This window comes from Pongo pygmaeus, chromosome 8, assembly GCF_028885625.2.
Source record: "Pongo pygmaeus isolate AG05252 chromosome 8, NHGRI_mPonPyg2-v2.0_pri, whole genome shotgun sequence".
NCBI classification, from domain to species: Eukaryota; Metazoa; Chordata; class Mammalia; order Primates; family Hominidae; genus Pongo; species Pongo pygmaeus.
The window spans coordinates 132,538,525-132,557,022 of record NC_072381.2 but is presented as its reverse complement, the minus strand read 5'-3'; the positions used below and the strand labels follow the sequence as shown (position 1 = coordinate 132,557,022).

Genomic DNA, 18,498 nt, shown 5'->3' with positions numbered 1-18,498 from the left:
AACTTTGACATTCATTTGGAAAATGAGGACATTTTATATACCAAGCTGTATCTCGACTGCTCACTACATTGCAATATAATAAGCTTATGTTCAAATAGCAGTTGGAGAAGGATGCTGTCAGCCCCAGTTAAATATCCAAACATATGTCACCAAGCACTTACGATGAGTTCGGAATCTCGTCCCATGGAAATGACGGTTCGGTTCACGGTCCGGAGAAGTTTCTCCATGATGATCTGGACGTGCCTCTGAGTTGGCCCCTGGGAAAGGACACACCAATGAACATCAACACCAGAGACATTAACGTGCAAGCCCCAGTGGTTGTCACTGAATCCATTTACCCCGTAAAGAGTAAATCAATTATAACCGTTAATGAGATGAAAAATGGCCCTTGTCAAAGGCAAAAGCTCTCACAAAGAAAACTCAGGGGATTTTATTAATTATAGTCCATTAATGATAATTTGTTATATATATAATCATAGTAATTTAATTTAAGCAAACCTTAAAAATAAAAGAAAATCTGTTTAAACAATATAATGTTTATGATCCCTGATTAGCCCACCAATTAGTTTTCTAAAGATATTTGGCCATCTGTAAATGGAAGGCAAGCAGATAACAGTCCTAGATGGTTCTGCATGTCAAATGCAAATAACTTAAACGGTCACATAGGATAGAATGTTTAAACAGCATTTAGCCAACTATCTAAAATTCACACTGCTGCGGCATTCAGTAAAAATTGACTCTTTTATTAGTGTGGGATGCAATTGTTGATTCTTCTTCGTGAACTTTGAATCTGATTAAACACATGCTCTAGGCCCTTCCCAGCGTCAGCACCTCCTCTGTGAGCTTTGGCCAAACAAGCTCTTACCCCAAGCTTTTCTCCAATAAAAACAGGGAAGAGCCTGAAGTGGGACCACTGGAGGCTGGCCTTTGGGTGAAGGCTTCCAAGACCTCTCCAAAGGCAATGCCGCTGTAAGAGGTGAGGTTTCCAGCATCACCAAGAACAGATTTAATCCGATCTTTTTCTTCCAGATCACTAACCAGGCTCTGAGAGAATGAGCCAGTGCTACAGGGGAGTGGGTGGCTAGATATGTGGGCCTGGTGACTAGGAGGGATTTCCAAGGTCATGCAGGAAAAGGCCAGGGACAAGCCTCGTCTACTTAGAAATCCTGGCCACTCTGTCCAGGGCTAGGGGCAAGGACAGACAAAGCCCTGCTTTCACCTTTCCAGGCACACCTGGAAAATCAATAGCATCACGTGTGTGCTCCAACAGGGATAGTATGTTGGGAGTGAAAGGCACAGGGTCAGACTTTTCCATATGTGCTGGCACAAACTTGCTTTTCATTTTTTCTTTCATTTTCTAGAGACAGGGTCTCACTATGTTGCCCAGGCTGGTCTTAAACTCCAGGGCTCAAGCGATCTTCCCGCCTTGGCTTCGCAAAGCGCTGGGGTTACAGGCGTGAGCTACTGCGCTGGGCTGGCACCAACTTCTGATGTTTAAAAAAGTCCCTGAAAAAAGCATACAATTTAGAAATGCAAAAGGAATAGGGTAGGCCGGGTGCAGTGGCTCACACCTGTAATCCCAGCACTTTGGGAGGCCAAGGCGGGTGGATCATGAGGTCAGGAGTTTGAGACCAGCCTGGCCAACATAGTGAAATCCCATCTCTACTAAAAATACAAAAAAATTAGCTGGGCATGGTGGCAGGCACCTATGATCCCAGCTACTTGGGAGGCTGAGGCAGGAGAATCGCTTGAACCCGGGAGGCAGAGGTTGCCGTGAGCTGAGATTGTGCCACTGCACTCTAGCCTGGGCGACAGTGTAAGACTCTGTCTCAAAAGAAAAAAAAAAAAAAGGAATAGGGTAGAGCTACAAAAGCAAAGCACTGACCTAGGGGAAGAGAGCCTGGGGGGAGGAAAAGAGCTGCTCTTCTCCTTACGACTCTCTCAGCATGCCTGGCCTTTTTTTTTTTTTTTCTAACTTTGTGCATGTATTACTTTAATAAAAATAAGAAGAAAGAACACAGGTAATTAGCCAACTTTAAGCATCAAAGCCTTTTTGTCTGACCTAAAGGATGAAAATTTAGGTCCTGAGAGACATTTCGCTGAGAAGACACAGAAAATAAAAAACAATTTTCAATGCAGAAGGATAAATGTTGTAATGTAATAATCACCATATATATAAAAATAAAAATAATTTAAGGGTGCAACTCTACTGAGACAAAAAGAGAGGCTAGACCTTAAAATCAAGGCCATTCATTTTTTAAGTGAATAAAGTTGTACTGCAAGGCAAATGGCAGGACATCACGCACAGATCCATCACTCACCACGTCCTTCCTGTACAGCACCTCCAGGATGTGGCTGAGCAGCTGACAGCAGGCCTCCAGGTCCTCCTGTCTCTCCAGATGGTACTTGAGCTGATCGGTCATCATGGGAAGCAGGATCTCTCTGCAGTCTACACAGGACACAGCATTGCCAGTCAGTGTGAAACTCACCAAGATGCAACTCGTGTTTGCTATAAGCTTGTCTGCCCTTTCAAGCAGTTTGCATTCACATTGTGCAACACGTGAAACTGACATCTGGAGGGGGGTCAATTACTTGACTGTGAGAACATCGTGTCTGCTGTTAATTGTAAATAATTCACATACAAACACACTTCCATGCATCTATGTGTGTATCCCAGGTAAACAGATAATAATTTGCAAATATACATGATATATATAAACACACACACACTTATATCCCATTATCCCATTGTGTGCACATAAATGCAGACACAAACACACATGGTTTTTTTTTGTTTTGTTTTGTTTTGTTTTTGAGATGGAGTCTTGCTCTGTAGCCCAGGCTGGAGTGCAGTGGCGCGATCTTGGCTCACTGCGAGCTCCGCCTCCCGGGTTCACGCCATTCTCCCGCCTCAGCCTCCTGAGTAGCTGGGACTACAGGTGCCTGCCACCACGCCCGGCTAATTTTTTATTTTTATTTTTAGTAGACAAGGGGTTTCACCATGTTAGCCACACATGGGTTTTTTAATGAATTTTCTCTAACTATAAATTCACTAATTTGCAACATTAAAAGAAATGCTTCCTACAACACAAATTATTTGAATTGCAGCTTTTCTCATCTATTCCAAGGTGAGCCAAAGTATGGTTTCCTTCTCCTAGGTAGAAGATGCTAATCTTCGAATGTGGAAATTTAAGGCACACAGAGTCCTTCTCAAGGCAGCTTCCTGGAGTGGGCTGAGGAGGAACAGGAAATGAAAAGCAGGAGCAGAGGCCCCGTTCTGGGATGCATGGCTATAAAATGAAGGGACGCCATGGTGTAAGGATCAGAGGCAAAGCAGGTTTGGGTTTCCATTTGTTCTTTCAATAAGAGCATAGGAAGGATGTTCAGAAAATAACACAGCAATAGGGAAACAGACACAAATACAATTAAAGGTGAAATGCAGTTCCTAATTGTCTCTTCCAGTTGGGAAATCCAACTTAACTGGAGCATCATCCACTCTCCAGCATGAACTATCTATTTACAACACCAGTTCTGTGTTTTGACACTAGCCCAGCCATTCTTGTTTCCCTTAAATGCAGAGCACAAGAGGAGACAGCAGTGCTCTAAAGCCTTAAATAGACAGCCGGTTTTCAGGATTTTATATTTTAAGACTTACAACATTAAAGATATATTAAAACATGTTTTGCATTAATGTTTCTTTTACATAAGAAAACTATAAGCATGCAACATTGGAATGGTTCCTCTAAGTACACAGAGCACACTTAGAACTTTCCCAAGAACTACACTGCAATGAAGGACTGCGGAGCAGGCAGAGAGAAACAAAGATTGAGAAGAAACACAAACCCCTCTACTCCCCTGTCTCCAGCGGATCACATGCGGGCAGTGCATGCCGAAGGCCTTCCCCAATTCCACTTTTTGTTGATTCACCAGGAAAGGACTGATAGCAACTCCATTTTTCCAAGAAGTTTTGTTCAATTAATATAGGAAAATATGAATGTACCTGTTAATTTCACAATGCCAGTAGTCAATACTTAGGAAGAAGAAACGCATGACGTGCTAAGAGCTGCACATCTTCTGGAAAGAGGTCAGGTCAGCCTCGAAGGCTGTGGTGTCCGGAATCCCACAGGAGGTCAGTGAGGGAGAGCACAGTCCCAAGATGGGCTGCCCATGTAGGAGACTGCCCTAGTGTTAGAGCCACCTGAGAACAAAGCCAGTCCAAGAGAAAGGAACAAGAAAATGACCTCATGGGAGTGAATCCAGCCTGGAAACACTAACACATGGGACACACTATTTCCACAAATACCCCCAAATCTCAATGCCTTTCCTATAGAACCTCGACGTTTACAAACTACATCCAACTTTAGTGACTCGAGCTGCTGACCTTAACCACAACGCAGCATCCGACATAGGGTTTAACTCCAAATGCTCTAGCCCAGCTGGCTGGAATGCTTCCTCAGCACACCCTCATCTGAGCCCAGCCCTGCCAGCACTCTTCCTCGTGGTGCCTACCATAATATCTCCCAAATGAGTCCTCTTGCCCTTTGGCTGGAAACACATCACGCATTGTGCCAACCTCAACATGGGGAGAGCCCTGGGCCAACCCTGTCACTTGGTCATCCCTAGCACTGCCACCATTCTGGAAAACAAACTGAATTTCCAAGAAACCTCAGAGGGAGCAGTTAGAACTACTAAGACCTGAGCAGGTAATGATAGCCCCTGACAATGTGACTAAGGAAAAAAATGACTACATAAGCTTAGAAGCCGTCTTCCGAAGCAAGCTTAGGATGGACCCAAGAGAGGGAAAAGGTCTAATGGACCAGCCAGTACAGGCTGGAAGGAGGGTGTGTCCATAAGTGATTCCAGAAAATCAGAGGAACATAGCACTGGGCTCAGAAACAGCAGAGCTGGCCCTGTAAGCTCTGGTACCCAGATGTCCTGGCCTAAATTCATCCCTCACTGCACCATTTATCTGTCATGCTGGGTAGGCAGTTGTGGTCTGTGCTATTCTCAGAGTTAATTGAGTGTGCTGGTCTCATTTGTTAGAATTACTCTGGGGAGAAGAAAGAGGTGTCTGTCTGTTCCTCTTTGGCTGGGGGATGCTATCAACCATCTTTGGTTACCTGGTGGGAACATTCACCATCCACCCCACCTGGAGGACTGCACTACCTTCACCTGTTTGCTATCCAGCCTCTCCAGATGAGAAACAACAAAACTTTTAGAACTGTCACTGTCATTTTGTCCCATATAAAGACATTTCATTCACTAAGCCCCCAAGTAGATGTAAAAAAAAAAAAAATTGTTATAACCATCCTGATAGACCAGAATCCAACTGCACCTCAGCCTTCATGACCCAGCCATCCATGGCCAGTCAAGATCAAGTGGGGAGGTGGGGCAATGTCTACTTTAACTGTCGAGACAAAATGAGATGATGCTTGAGGAAGGACTTTGTAAAAAGCCATCCAACATGCCTCAGTGAGAGGTCTCCCCCGGCACCATCAGCATCAGGAAACTCCACCCCTGACCCCAAAACAGAACCAGGTCACTGAGGAGGAGCAGGCTGGCAACCAGGCTTTCCCTAAAGGCCAAAGGTCACTCTGCCCATGCCAGGGATTTCAACCATGCTTCCAGGCAGAGGGTCACACAGGCTGTGGCACCTTACAGTACTGTCCGTCACCTGGTCCACAGCAACCCATCCCAGGCCCCCAAAGAAAGACAACTCCCCAGAGCCACTCAGAGAGGCTGCGAGGACAGAAGCTGAAGGCAGCAAAGCCAAGGAGTGCACCTCCCTGGTGACCTGTGATCTGCTGGCCTCAGCACAGCCCCCAGTGGACCCAGGTACAGGAAGGCCTCCAATGCCCCTTTATCGGAACACTGAAATACTGATTGCTTTAATTATCTGGTTTTCCTTGCTGATATGCAATCTCCGTAAGAGCAGAAGCCTTCTTATTTTTCTTAAATGGCTTATCCAAGCACATAAACCAAGGCCTGATGATAGTGGTGGTATGAGTGTGTGTGTCTTGGATTAACTTGCAATTACACGCATGTGGTATCAAATTAAAGTCTGCAGTTAAAAGCAGGTCTGCCGCTCTCAACCCTCGATAAATGGTAGCTGTTAATAACAATAATACAAGTACTGTTATACAAAGTCAGCCTTTTCAACTAAAAATATACAAAGAAAACTAAAGCCTTACAGCTGCAGTATCCAGTACAGTAGCCACCAGCTGCCTTCCCCAAAAGCAAAAACATAAATTTCTTAAAACCTCATTTTTTAAGGGACTTCTCTTACTCTATATTTCTGTCTACAGATAGGTTTTTTCAAGAAGTGGTGGGAGTACACGTTTTAAGTAACAGTAAGACTCTTGAATTTTGTCTTAAGATAGCAAATCAAGAGCACTGAGGAACATACACTACAAAAACAGACAGATGGACAGACGGACAGATAGACAGACAGACACACACACACACACACATATACATATACCCTACAATGACCTATTTTAAAGCATGAACAGCTGTCTCTGGCAGCCAAGGAAGAGGACTCTCCTATCTTCCTATGGACAACACACCTAAATGTCCTGAATACTTTTCCCACGGACAAAATGTCATTTCTACAGGTTTGGCACTGATAGTCCCATTAGTTCCAAAACAGATGGCCTGGGAAGCCAACAAATAATCCACAAGGAGAAAAAAAAAAAAAAAGGGGGCGGGGGGGGTCTTATATTTTAAAGAAAAATACATCATCTTTTGAATACTCTGGAACAAATACTTGACCAGAAGTCCAGGAACCTGGGTCACTTTATGGGATTTGGGGAAAGCCTTTTAACCAGTTTACCCACACATATAAAGAAATAATGCAATCCCCCCTGCTGGCTCTTTGCTTTGTATCTTGGGCAAGTTACTCAAAGTTACTTAAACGCTAATGTGCAAAATGGGGATGCTGTTGGTCATCTCCCAGGTTGACTGAGAACTAAATGATACGATGCATGTATTTAGCAAATATGAGCCTACAACAAATTGTGGTAACAGAAGGAACAGTATTATACAAAGTCAGCTGTTCAACTAAAAGGACACAAAAGAAAACTAATACCTCAGAGCTGTGATATCCAACATGGAAACCTCTGAGCATGTGAAATCTAATTAGTGCCATGGAGGAATGGAATTTTTAATGTTATTTAATTGTAATTAATATAAACTCAAATGTAAAAAGTGCTACTTGATTTACTTGTTAGAAACCAATGTTTGGAACAATTGGGGTATGAGAATCTCATTTTTCAAAGGTAAATTATATTCAATGATGAAAATAAAGATCAAGTGTCTGGTGAAAATTTCACATCCAAACTGAGATGTGCTGTAAGTGTGAAATACTGGATTTCTGAGACTTCATATGATAAAAAGAATGTAAAATATATATCATTAGTAATATTTAGAGCGAATTCATGTTGCAGTGATGTTTTAGACAAAATACATTGTTAAAATTAATTTCGTCAATTGCCTCATTTTTTAAAATGTGGCAACCAGAATATTTTTAATTACATACATGGTTCACATTCTATTTCTGCTGGACAGCACAGTCTCAGAGTACACTAGAAAGCAGATTTTAAAGACCTTGTATGTGACTTCTCATTTTTATGAACTGGACTTTATTATAAGCAGAGTCATGGCCACAGCTCTCTCCTATCAAACACCCCATCACATGTACGTGACTCCAGGACTGCCAGTGCTTGTCAGTGCTGACTTAGGCTACGGTGACCTACGAGGAAGCTGGAATCAGCTGGCACAGCTGTCCTGGTTTCCTCTGCCATGCACAGAGCTATAAAGGTAGCCAGGTGGGCCCAGGCTCCATGCAAATCAGCTGTGAGGATCACACCAGCCACCCTTTCACGGCCCTTCCCCAGTGTGATCCACAATGATTACAGACGGCAATAATTCAACATCTGTTCATCCTCAGCTGCAAGGGCCGAAGCCAGGATGATTAATGCTCTGGTAATGAGGACAGAGTAAAAAATATTAATCTTTATAAAAGGTATTCAACAAGCATTATCAGCTTATGAATGACCAAGCAGAATATCCGACCATAACCCCATTACAACTCTATATTAAAGCAAGATGCAAATACAAGAATGAATTTGTCCATTTAAAACATTCATTTTTATGAACAGAGTAATGTACTTCTTAATTTTTAGTTTGGGCACATTAAATAAATGATCCATAAAGTGCATTAAATAACTCTGTGAGTGTTACATAGAACTGAGATCCAGAATAACACTTTTCATGAGAATTAAACAGTAAGAACCATATACATGGGGGCTGTTTGCTATTCATCTTGTATAGTCAATTATCTTATTTTCCAACCATCTAAGAATCCTGGACCCACAGGTTTCAACACATTCAAGTGCTTTTCTCCCTCCATTCAAGTCTTCAAACAACAGAAATACAGAAGACGGTGCTGACACTGGAAGGAATCGCGGAGCCATCTACTTAGCTCCACACTTCACACATGTGGGAACTGGGAGCTGAGTGAAGGGACCTTCAGGATTGCACCCCTACGCACCATCGGAGTCAGAATTATTAGATGTCTATTCCGGCTGGGAGTGGTGGCTCACGCCTGTAAACCCAGCACTTTGGGAGGCCGAGTCGGGCAGATCACGAGGTCAGGAGATCGAGACCATCCTGGCTGACACAGTGAAACCCCATCTCTACTAAAAATACAAAAACAAAATTAGCTGGCCGCCATGGCGGGTGCCTGTAGTCCCAGCTACTCAGGAGGCTGAGGCAGGAGAATGGCGTGAACCCGGGAGACGGAGGTTGCAGTGAGCCGAGATTGCGCCACTGCACTCCACCCTGGGCGACAGAGCGAGACTCCGTCTCAAAAAAAGAAAAAAAAAGATGACTGATTCCTCAGCGGGAGCCCCCAGGGTAAAGGATCCATGCAGGTACACGTGTGTGTAAACCTGTATGATTCAGGCATTTTTACATAACAGACGCAAAGCAAATTTTTCAAGAATCATTTTAACCTAACAAGTCATGAAAGTTAGCAGTACCAGTGAATAAATCAACATCAAGTTACCCTTGGTAGGTCACTTTTCCTTTCTGCACATTAGTTTCCTAGTCTGTAAAATGGAGTAAACACAAATGGTCTGTGCAGTGTTTCTACTCCAAGCTGCCGGGCAGTACCTTTTACGTGTTCTGATTGGAACAGGGCCACTGGGCAGAGGGCTGAAATTGTTAGAAATGCGGTAATCTGCAATTCACCCTTGAGGTATTCAGTATCATGGAATTTGAAATGAAAAGGTGACAGAGCAAGTAAAAGGGTGTTGGAAATTGGAAGGAGGGGGCGCAGTAGCATGTGGATTATTGAACAACAGGAAAAAGAAGTTTGTCAAAGATATGTTTTCTGGACATCGGTACAAGGCCTTGTAAAAAAGCGAGCCATCCTTTAAAGGAAGGCAGTCAGGGAGCAGATATTTTTTATCTTTTACTTTGGAAAACTAAGGATTAAACTTCCATTACTCTGTTAGTAACAAGTTGTCAGAAGAAAGAAATGAAAGAAAACAATGGAGAAAAATCGCAAATGAGTCCCATTTATTGGTAGATGAAAAAATTAGCAAGATGCAAGAAAAATGCCAGAAAACATGGTGTGGGAAGAACTGGTCAGGCAGGAAGTCTGTTCTCTAGGTGGAAAGGGGTACATCAAGGATGTGGCTTGTGTTAAGTTCAGAAAGAATTTACAGGGCTGTCAGTCTGCAGGCAGGATCTCACCACATGGAGGATGAGAAAACCAAGAGAGAATATACAGGGCTGTGGAATGGTGGGTATTTTTTAAACCAGGAGAATAAAGATAGCAAAAAAACATAGGTCTTGGCCCATGTGGTCCTGCACAAACTCGCCTCCTGGTTGCTCTGACAATAAAATACATATGTTAAAACCCTATATTGTGTTGCAGTTCATCTTAGCGGAAGGACTGTGCACCCTGGGAGGAGTTTATGCCCAAGAAAAGACAGAGGTCCTAAAGCAGAACCTAGGAGACTGCAGGCTGACCTGGGGCTCTTCCCACTGTCCCAGGCTAGTTACTGTAGACAACACATCATGCAGTTAGAGAAATCAGCTCCCAGGAGCTAGAAGAAATCATGTACTAAGGAGACTCAGGGACTTGCTTTCCTGGTGCCCAGTGTGCACATGACTAAATACAGGACAACCAACACAGTCTCTTCTCAGATTGTTCTTCTTGCATTCAACATCCAGCAACAGGAACAGAAGCCCACCCAGAAGTGACAGCAGAACTCAACAGACGATGATGAAGTTTACACCAACTACACCATAAAGAACTGTTGGCACCACCAATTTGATCACAGATTAAAGTCCCACACAGAAAGAAGAGAAAAACTATTAAAACTCCATGAACATATAAGCACAACACTGTATACTTTATACATTTAATTTATTTGTATGTTTATTTACTCACTTATTTGTATTTTGTCTTGTTCCATATGGCATTTGAAGTAAATTCAGTTTTCAGAATGCATTACTCATATGGTGGGTGTGAAACAGTTTAAGAAAAGAGTGGGCTGATAGATTTGTAAGAAGCCACCTCCTCAATCAGCAGCATGGCGGTAGACAGCTCCCTGCCAGGCTTCTTGCTGAACTCTGGTGTCCTTATCTGAGCATTGAGATAATCATTCTTTGCCAATTCTACATTTTTAAGTAGATGACGCTGAAGACTCTCAAAGGAAGCAAACTCGCTAATCAATGGTCCTGAGCACACGGTAGATATTCAATGAATTATGATGGAATTGAAATGGATACAATTAAAAACCTGAAATTGAGTTCACCCTCCTACATTCAATAAGTCATTTCTAAAACCCTGCAGTGTTTTAACAAATGGTCTTTTCAAAAACATATATAATGAAAGACAGAGAATGATATACAGAATGAGGGATGAAAAAGGTGCAGTATTACAGATAAAAAGTTTTCTCGAGGCATGAAAGAAACAGAAGAGAAAATGATGTTTACATTCCACCATTATTTAAAAGAATCAGTCTTCAGGGTTCACAGCTGGTACCGTTCATTAGAAGTCATCAGCACAACTATCTAATTAAAGTACTGCAGAATGCTATATGAGTGGTACATTAAGTGACTGTGGCAAAATTGACCCCAACCCCAATTTTTCCTTCTGCACAACATCTATCAAGTTAACAAAACTACCGCAGAGTAGCTCCAGGTTTAAGATCCCTTTCGATATATTTCTATTTTCCACAACAGTAAAGCTCAAGAGATTTTATTTTGTTTTTTTAATCAAAAATGCTTTTATCAAAACATTAAGAAGGTGTATTATGGGTTTGTTTTAAACACGCAACTTTTCTATAATTTAAGGCATAATAAGTTTATTAACAGGGTAATTTTTTGAGATATAAATTTCTACCACAGATCAAATCACAATGATAATAGTGTAGAAATCTGACTTCAATATTTCCTAATAGTTAGTCCCAATAGGTGTCTGGGACTTTGCCCTCAGATTTCAAAGGGCTGCTGTAACTAACGTTTCCACCATTAAAAAGGAGAGTTTTACTCTGCTTGATAACTAGAAGAATCATTCACCTTGAAAATAAGAATAAGGAAAATAAATTAAACTCACCAGGCTTACACTTTCAAGAAGCTCTGTATCGCTCAAAAATGGAAGCAAATGAAGTTTGAAAAGACTCATGAACACTGTCTACAAGGAGCCTGTTTGCTATAGTGAAGGGAGGAGCCCCAGGAGGGCCAGGGTATGAGGGAATGGCCTCTTTCCCATTCCTACTCACTGCCAGAGTCCAACCACCAGGAAAACAACAAATGGACAAACAGAAAACTACACAGGGTGCCAAAGAATAGCAGGCTTACAGAAGAGCAATCTATCTAGAGTATCCAACTATTTGCAAGACCAACAAGGGGTAGTCTTACCACTAAAATTTACTCTCAAAATCTCATACTCCCATCCAAAACAAACTAAGTGAGGACAAAATGATAAGTACAGTAAGCTCCAAAGAAAACCTGTCCATTGCTTTGGCTACTATAGAAATGGGAATATGGAAAAATTACATCTTGCAAGGCAAAGAAGTGACCCAGTGTTCATTGAAACAAGCCTCCCAAAGCTGTCAGATTCAGAAAGGGGCCAGTGGGTGAGAGAACGTGTTCCAGGAGGACTCTCACCTCCACTCAAAGGCTTCTTACAAGTATGGCCAATGCTCTTTACTAACTTAAAAGTCAATGTTAGCTCAGGTTGATTCATTTTATTCCAATTTCTATAACATTAATGTTACACATTTTTGTGAGCATAAATCCTAAACGTCAGTGTTCTAGTGTTTAATTACACTAAAACTTTTCATTTCTGTAAGATTTAAGCTTTAATTTTCACAGCTTTTGTCAGCTATGTGGGCAACAATATAATCACATGGAAACAAAGCTAGAAATGCACAAATGATGAAGCTTTGACTTTTCCTTCTCTTTGTATCTATCTTGCTTTGAAAATCTGCTCACTCCACACCACAGATTGTATGCAAGAGTCATCTTTTGGTGAAGCATGTAATCTATTAACCAGCTGTCAAGTAGTCAAGTCACATGGAGAGACAAAGCTTTAAAGCCATCACAGCCTACTGACTCTCACGCACACTGCCCATTCACTGATTCTCACGCACAGTATGCTAACGCATCACAGGCCCTCTACCTCAGCAAAGGGGCAGGGGTGGCAACATCCAAGGTGGATGCCTCATCAGCATGGGGACCAGCTCCTCTGCACAACCTCTTCTTAGGAGCACTGTTTGCCCTCTGTATTACCACCATACATTTAAAATGACACAAATGGAATGCTGTGATGGCAGAGATTTGCCTCAAAATATCTGGGGGACGGACATATAGATAAAAAAAAGATGGACTGGCCGGGCGCGGTGGCTCATGCCTGTAACCCCAGCACTTTGGGAGGCTGAGGAGGATGGATCACGAGGTCAAGAGATCAAGACCATCCTGGCCAATATGGTGAAACCCCGTCTCTACTAAAAATACAAAAATTAGCTGAGTGTAGTGGCACGCGCCTGTAGTACCAGCTACTCAAGAGGCTGAGGCAGGAGAATCGCTTGAACTCGGGAGGCAGAGGTTGCAGTGAGCCGAGTCCGTGCCACTGCACTCCAGCCTGACAACAGAGCGAGACTCCATCTCAAAAAAAAAAAAGGATCATGAGTTGATAATTTGTGGAGCTGAGTGATGAGTACACTGGTGTGCATTACTCTCTTCTCTCTGCCCTACTGTATATTTGAAATTTTCCACAGTTTTAGCAAAAAGTTATCTTGAATGCATAGATCTGAACTGCACCCCCCTCCTATTTCCAGAAAACAGAGGAATGATTAGATCAGATGCAAATAGAAGAGCGTCTTGATTTTATAAAACTGCTCAGAGAAGACTCTTCACACCTCAAGTCTCTCACTCTTCTCCCTCTCCCTTTTCTCCTGATGTTACTCCTCCTCTAAGACCTCTCCTTTCTCCCCTATGATCAATTCATTCAAAGCTAAGACAAGGAAAGACTGCCAATTTCCCCATGTGAACCCAAACCTTCACCTCCCTTCAATCAAGTCAACTACACATGTGTGTAGCTGGTCCTGCTTCTTTCTCTGTACTGCCTCCTGGTTAGGAATACCCATAAGCATTTCATTCATTCAATAAATATCCATTACAGGCATGCTGAGGCCAGGCATGTGCTAGGTACCAGCAGAAGAGCAAAATCTAGATGAACAAGGCCCAGCTTGGAAAGCTCTCATCCTATGGAAGGCCCACAAACAAGCAAGTAAGAAATACAATGATTCCATATGGGCAGCGTGCCATGAGGAGCCATGAGGTGGCATGTAGGGGGGTATTTTAAGCAGGGTAATCACAGGCCTCTTGGAAGAAATACTCTGTGATGGTTAATTTTAAATGCCAAAAGACTGCACCACGGATGCCCAGAGAGCTGGCTGAACATTATTTCTGAGTGTGTCTGTAAGGATGTTTCCAGCAGAGATTAGAAATGGGATTGGTGGACTGAGTCAAGCACGTCTACCCTGCAGAGTGTGGGTGGCCATCATCTAATCCTTGAGGGCCTGGATAGAACAGAAGGGCAGAGAAAGGCTGAATGCTCTGTAGGCAAATAGCCGCAGTGACGCAGGCCTGGTGTCCTCATTCAGGCCAGTCCCACACGGACTGGACCACACAGAGCTGTCTTGCTTTGACAAGCCCAAAGACGTGACTCCTGTGAAGCCCAACAAACTCAGGATGCACCTACAGTTTCCACGTTCTCCAAGAGAGAGAAATGGGGAAAACAAGACCAGAAACAACCAAGGCACTCTAAGGCCTGGCCTACTGGGACCCAGACCTGGCAACGAAAGGCTTTTCTGCAGAGGAACAACACCAGTTTCAGAATTCACTGCCAGCCTCTTGCAAACAGATCCACTTGTCATTATATCAGGCGGAGATAAAAAGAAATGTTTTAGTGCAAAGCAACCAGTGGGTCTCTTTCAGTGAGTAAGGCAACACACAAGCTGAGAAGCAAAGACTTGGGAATCTCACTTCACCCAGGGAGCCCCTGCAAAGGAAACTGGAGGACACATACAGTGACACATTCTGAACACATCCTCCAGAGGATGTTTACTAAGAGCAAGTGCATTCAGTGGCATATACAGCTAAATGCAATTATACCAAGTTCTAAAAATCTGAACACAAAGAGAGTTCATTTGACTGATTCCACTGGGATCAGGAAACAGGACAAAAACAACCACATTTGTACAAATTAACAAGAAACAGGAAAAAAGCATGAAAATCAGATTTAACATGTCTCATCAGAAAACAGTTTGGCTTTAAATTCTTATACCAAAGGTGGCACAGAATATTTTGCAAAAGTAATGACATCTTTTGTAAGAATGGACCAACTGGAAGACTTCTGGTGATAAATCTTTCCTGATCAGGAGGTAAGATGTCTGTTGGCTGCTTTGAACAAGCAGAGAGCTTGCAGATGAGAAAAACTGAGGTTGTTTTAAGAAAAACACTTAAAACTCAAAGGCAGTAAATGGGACCATTTTCACATTGGCCAAAGCATTCCGAAATGCTTCTAGGCAACCACTAAGCATTTAGAAGTACATTTGAGCTGCCAGTTACGGCTTAGACAACTTCTACTGATGGGGCAATTCTGGAGCTGCTTGTAAGATATGAAGCTTCAGGCTAATTTTGGTTCATTTAGCCCACAATAATTTGGGATTCATATATTTCATACAATCTCATTTACTACGTTGGGTACAACTTGCTTATACGAAGATCAAAATCCTAACTCTGTACTTAAAAAGATGATAGTAGGTTAATTATTTCAAAATATTACATTACCTGGTAATTCCATATTAAACAAAGCTAAGCATTTATTCACATCCTGCATACTTCCAAAACAGGACTTCAGGCTGTCTAAGATAAAAGGCTTAGAGAACAAGAATGAAACAGAAATGCGGCATAGGAAAGAGGGAGAGAACACAATTACAAACACCTAAGCTAATAACAAAATCATCGAATATAAACAGTAAGTTTCCTTCAAGCTTTCTACGACCTAAAAAAATGAGCACGTTTTAATAGAGAAAAAATATCTGGGGTCAGGCTCAGTGGCTCACGCCTGTAATCCCAGCACTTCGGGAGGCCAAGGCGGGTGGATCATTTGAGGTCGGTAGTTTGAGACCAGCCTGACCAACATGGTGAAACCCCATCTCTACTAAAAATACAGAAATTAGCTAGGTGTGGTGGTGGGTGCCTATAATCCCAGCTACTCAGGAGGCTGAGGCAGGAGAATCATTTGAACCTGGGAGGCAGAGGTTGCAGTGAGCTGAGATCGTGCCATTGCACTCCAGCGTCGGCAACAGCACGGGACTATGTCTCAAAAAAAAAAAAAAAATCTAATTGAATCTTTCATGGCTTACATCCTTATTCAAAGAAACTAAATGACATACAGAACAAAGTTTTGCAACAGAAATTTAAAAACATATGTAAATATATCCTGAAGAAGATCTTCGTTAAATCAACACTCGAGAAAAATCAAGCACAATTCATCGACAATTTACTGACAATTGTTATTCAGGGACGATGGACACTTATTGACAGCTGTTAATTTGATGAAGATACTGCTGATGGTAGTGCTGGTGATGGAGTATGTCTCTGTGTGTGTCTTGGCATTGAATGGTTAGGCGCATCAGTAACCCACCTAATAAGACCCAGATATAAAATTTTCAGAGGATTTTACTTGCTGTGGTACAAAGCTTATTCACTGTAGAAGGAAACCCTGAAGCAGGGTCCCTGGCCATCACCTCTATCATCAGCCTTTCCTTAAGCCCTCTAGAGTCCCCAACTCTTGGAAGACACCTGGTGAGTGGGCAATTCAGTTTCCAGTGAGAAACTGAAATATGGACAGTCAGGAATAATAGCTCAATGGAGAGTCATGTGCTTTGAGTCCCAGACCGTGGTGAGAACTGACTTTCTTTTATGAAAGTAAGAAATGGCTTCTGACACAAGAGAGAGGTCTACATGGAGGGGCTGCAGAAAGCCACCCACTTCTTGGTTTGATGTGTTTTTTCTAGAGAAGAACACTCCCACCTAAATGAAGTCAACATTTTCTTTCAATATTAGCCTTAGCAATAAGTGTACACTGGTGCATTTTATAAGGTTAAGCCAAGAAAGAAGATTAAAATTCGCATCCCAGAAGGCACAAAGGACCAAGCCATACACAGAGTGTGTTCTGAACCCAGCCAGTAACTTAACAGGGACATCCCAAGTCTGGGATCCGTGAAAGCACAGGGGAACTGAGAACACCACCAAGAATGAGGACAACAGAAAATGGAGCAGCCAAATGTCCAGGCACAAATGGAATCGAATAAATCCATGCTTCTCAGTCAGAATGTCACTCAACAGACTTCACATTTGCCTCCAATAAATGAGGAAGTTTGTGGAATTATGCAGAGGTTTTAAGCTTTCAATAAAACTGCTTGACAAGGGTAAAATATTAATTCAATCTGTCCAAATAGAAAGAAAATGATTACTAAAAAGGACAGGGAGATAACATAGGGAAATATAAAGTGTTCTGCAGGATAAATGAGTTGAAGAATCATTAAAATTCTTATTACTTTGAGTAGGATTTGAAGAAATGCTGTCAAAGAATGCAAAGTTTAGAATAAGATAAAACCACTACTTTCAGATTTAAAGAAAACTTGAATTCTTTTCCTTGCAATCATCACAATGGAGCGAAGTGATTGCCTCCCCAGGACAGACAATCACATATCTTAAAGGCTACAATGTATGCTGATTACCCTAGGACTTTGGTGTATACCTAAATTACAAACTACGAGCTTCTGCCTTCATTTCTCAATGATCTCTTACCTGCACTACATGTCAATTACCCTTCTCTTGTAAGGGCTAAACTTCCTGTCTTGTAATACAGCAGTTTTAATTGGTTGCAACCTCCACTCCTTTTGTCAAGAGGAGGCAATTCAGAGGGTCAATGTCTTCAGAAAATGAATAACAGGACAAGTGAATAATTCTTGGGGTTCCACTCACCATGCTGTGTGAAGAGGTCACTGTGGACGATTTCGATCAAGCAGTAGAGTTTCTGGATGGTCAGCAAGCCCATGGGAACATTGAGGATGAATTCAGTAAACATTTTGCTGTGAGGAAAAACACAAGGGAAATAATTTTGAGACACACAGCAAAAGGATCCAATGCCGTTACAATACTGAGATATAAGGTCATCACGTGGTCATTAATGTCACCAGTATGTTCAACACAGCCTCTCATGCACTATGGGGTCAATAACTCATTCCAAGAAATGATGTTTTGAAAGTGTTCGTTTTCACTTCACAACCAGTAACATGCCTATAATCCAAAAGACAGACAATAACAAGTGTTGGCAAAGATATAATGAAATGAGAACAGTCACACCAAGCTGGTGGGAAGGTAACACAGCACAGCCACTTTGGAAAACAGTTAGGCATTTCCTCAAAATGTTAAACATAGTCACCATCCACTTCCAGGCATATACCACCTCCCCAAGAAAAAATGAAAACATGTATCCACACAACAATTTGTCTATGAATCCAAGTGGCATTGTTCATTATACTGAAAAAGTAAAAACAGTCCAGAAGTCCATCAGTTGATGACTGGATGAACAAAATGCAGTAAATCCACACAATTCATTTCCAAAAAGAAGGAGGCACTGATGCTAAAACATGGAGACACCTTGAAAACTTTACACTAAATAGAAGCCAGTACAGAGGCCACACGTTGTATGATTCCAGCTCTATAAAATGCCCAGAAAACACAAATGTGTAGAGACAGAAAATAGATTCGGGGTTACCTGGGACTGGCTAGGAGGGAAAAATGACCAGAAATGGACACAGGGATCTTGCTGGGGTTATAAAAATGTTCTAAAATTGGACTATGGTGATCACTACACATCTTCGTAAATATACTAAAAAC

At 42.1% G+C, this 18,498-nt stretch overlaps 1 protein-coding gene across 2 annotated transcripts in view; it reads right to left on the bottom strand.

Moving 5' to 3' along the window:
* DOCK1 (dedicator of cytokinesis 1) overlaps window positions 1–18,498 on the bottom strand; it is a 550,965-nt gene that overhangs the window by 329,305 nt on the left and 203,162 nt on the right. For both annotated transcript variants that reach the window (XM_054503625.2, XM_054503626.2), the window contains exons 25-27: window positions 17,581–17,687; window positions 2,322–2,449; window positions 162–257 (exon numbers count right to left, since the gene is read on the bottom strand). In XM_054503625.2, coding sequence (XP_054359600.1) covers window positions 162–257; window positions 2,322–2,449; window positions 17,581–17,687 — 331 coding nt within the window. The remainder of the gene's footprint in view (window positions 1–161; window positions 258–2,321; window positions 2,450–17,580; window positions 17,688–18,498) is intronic.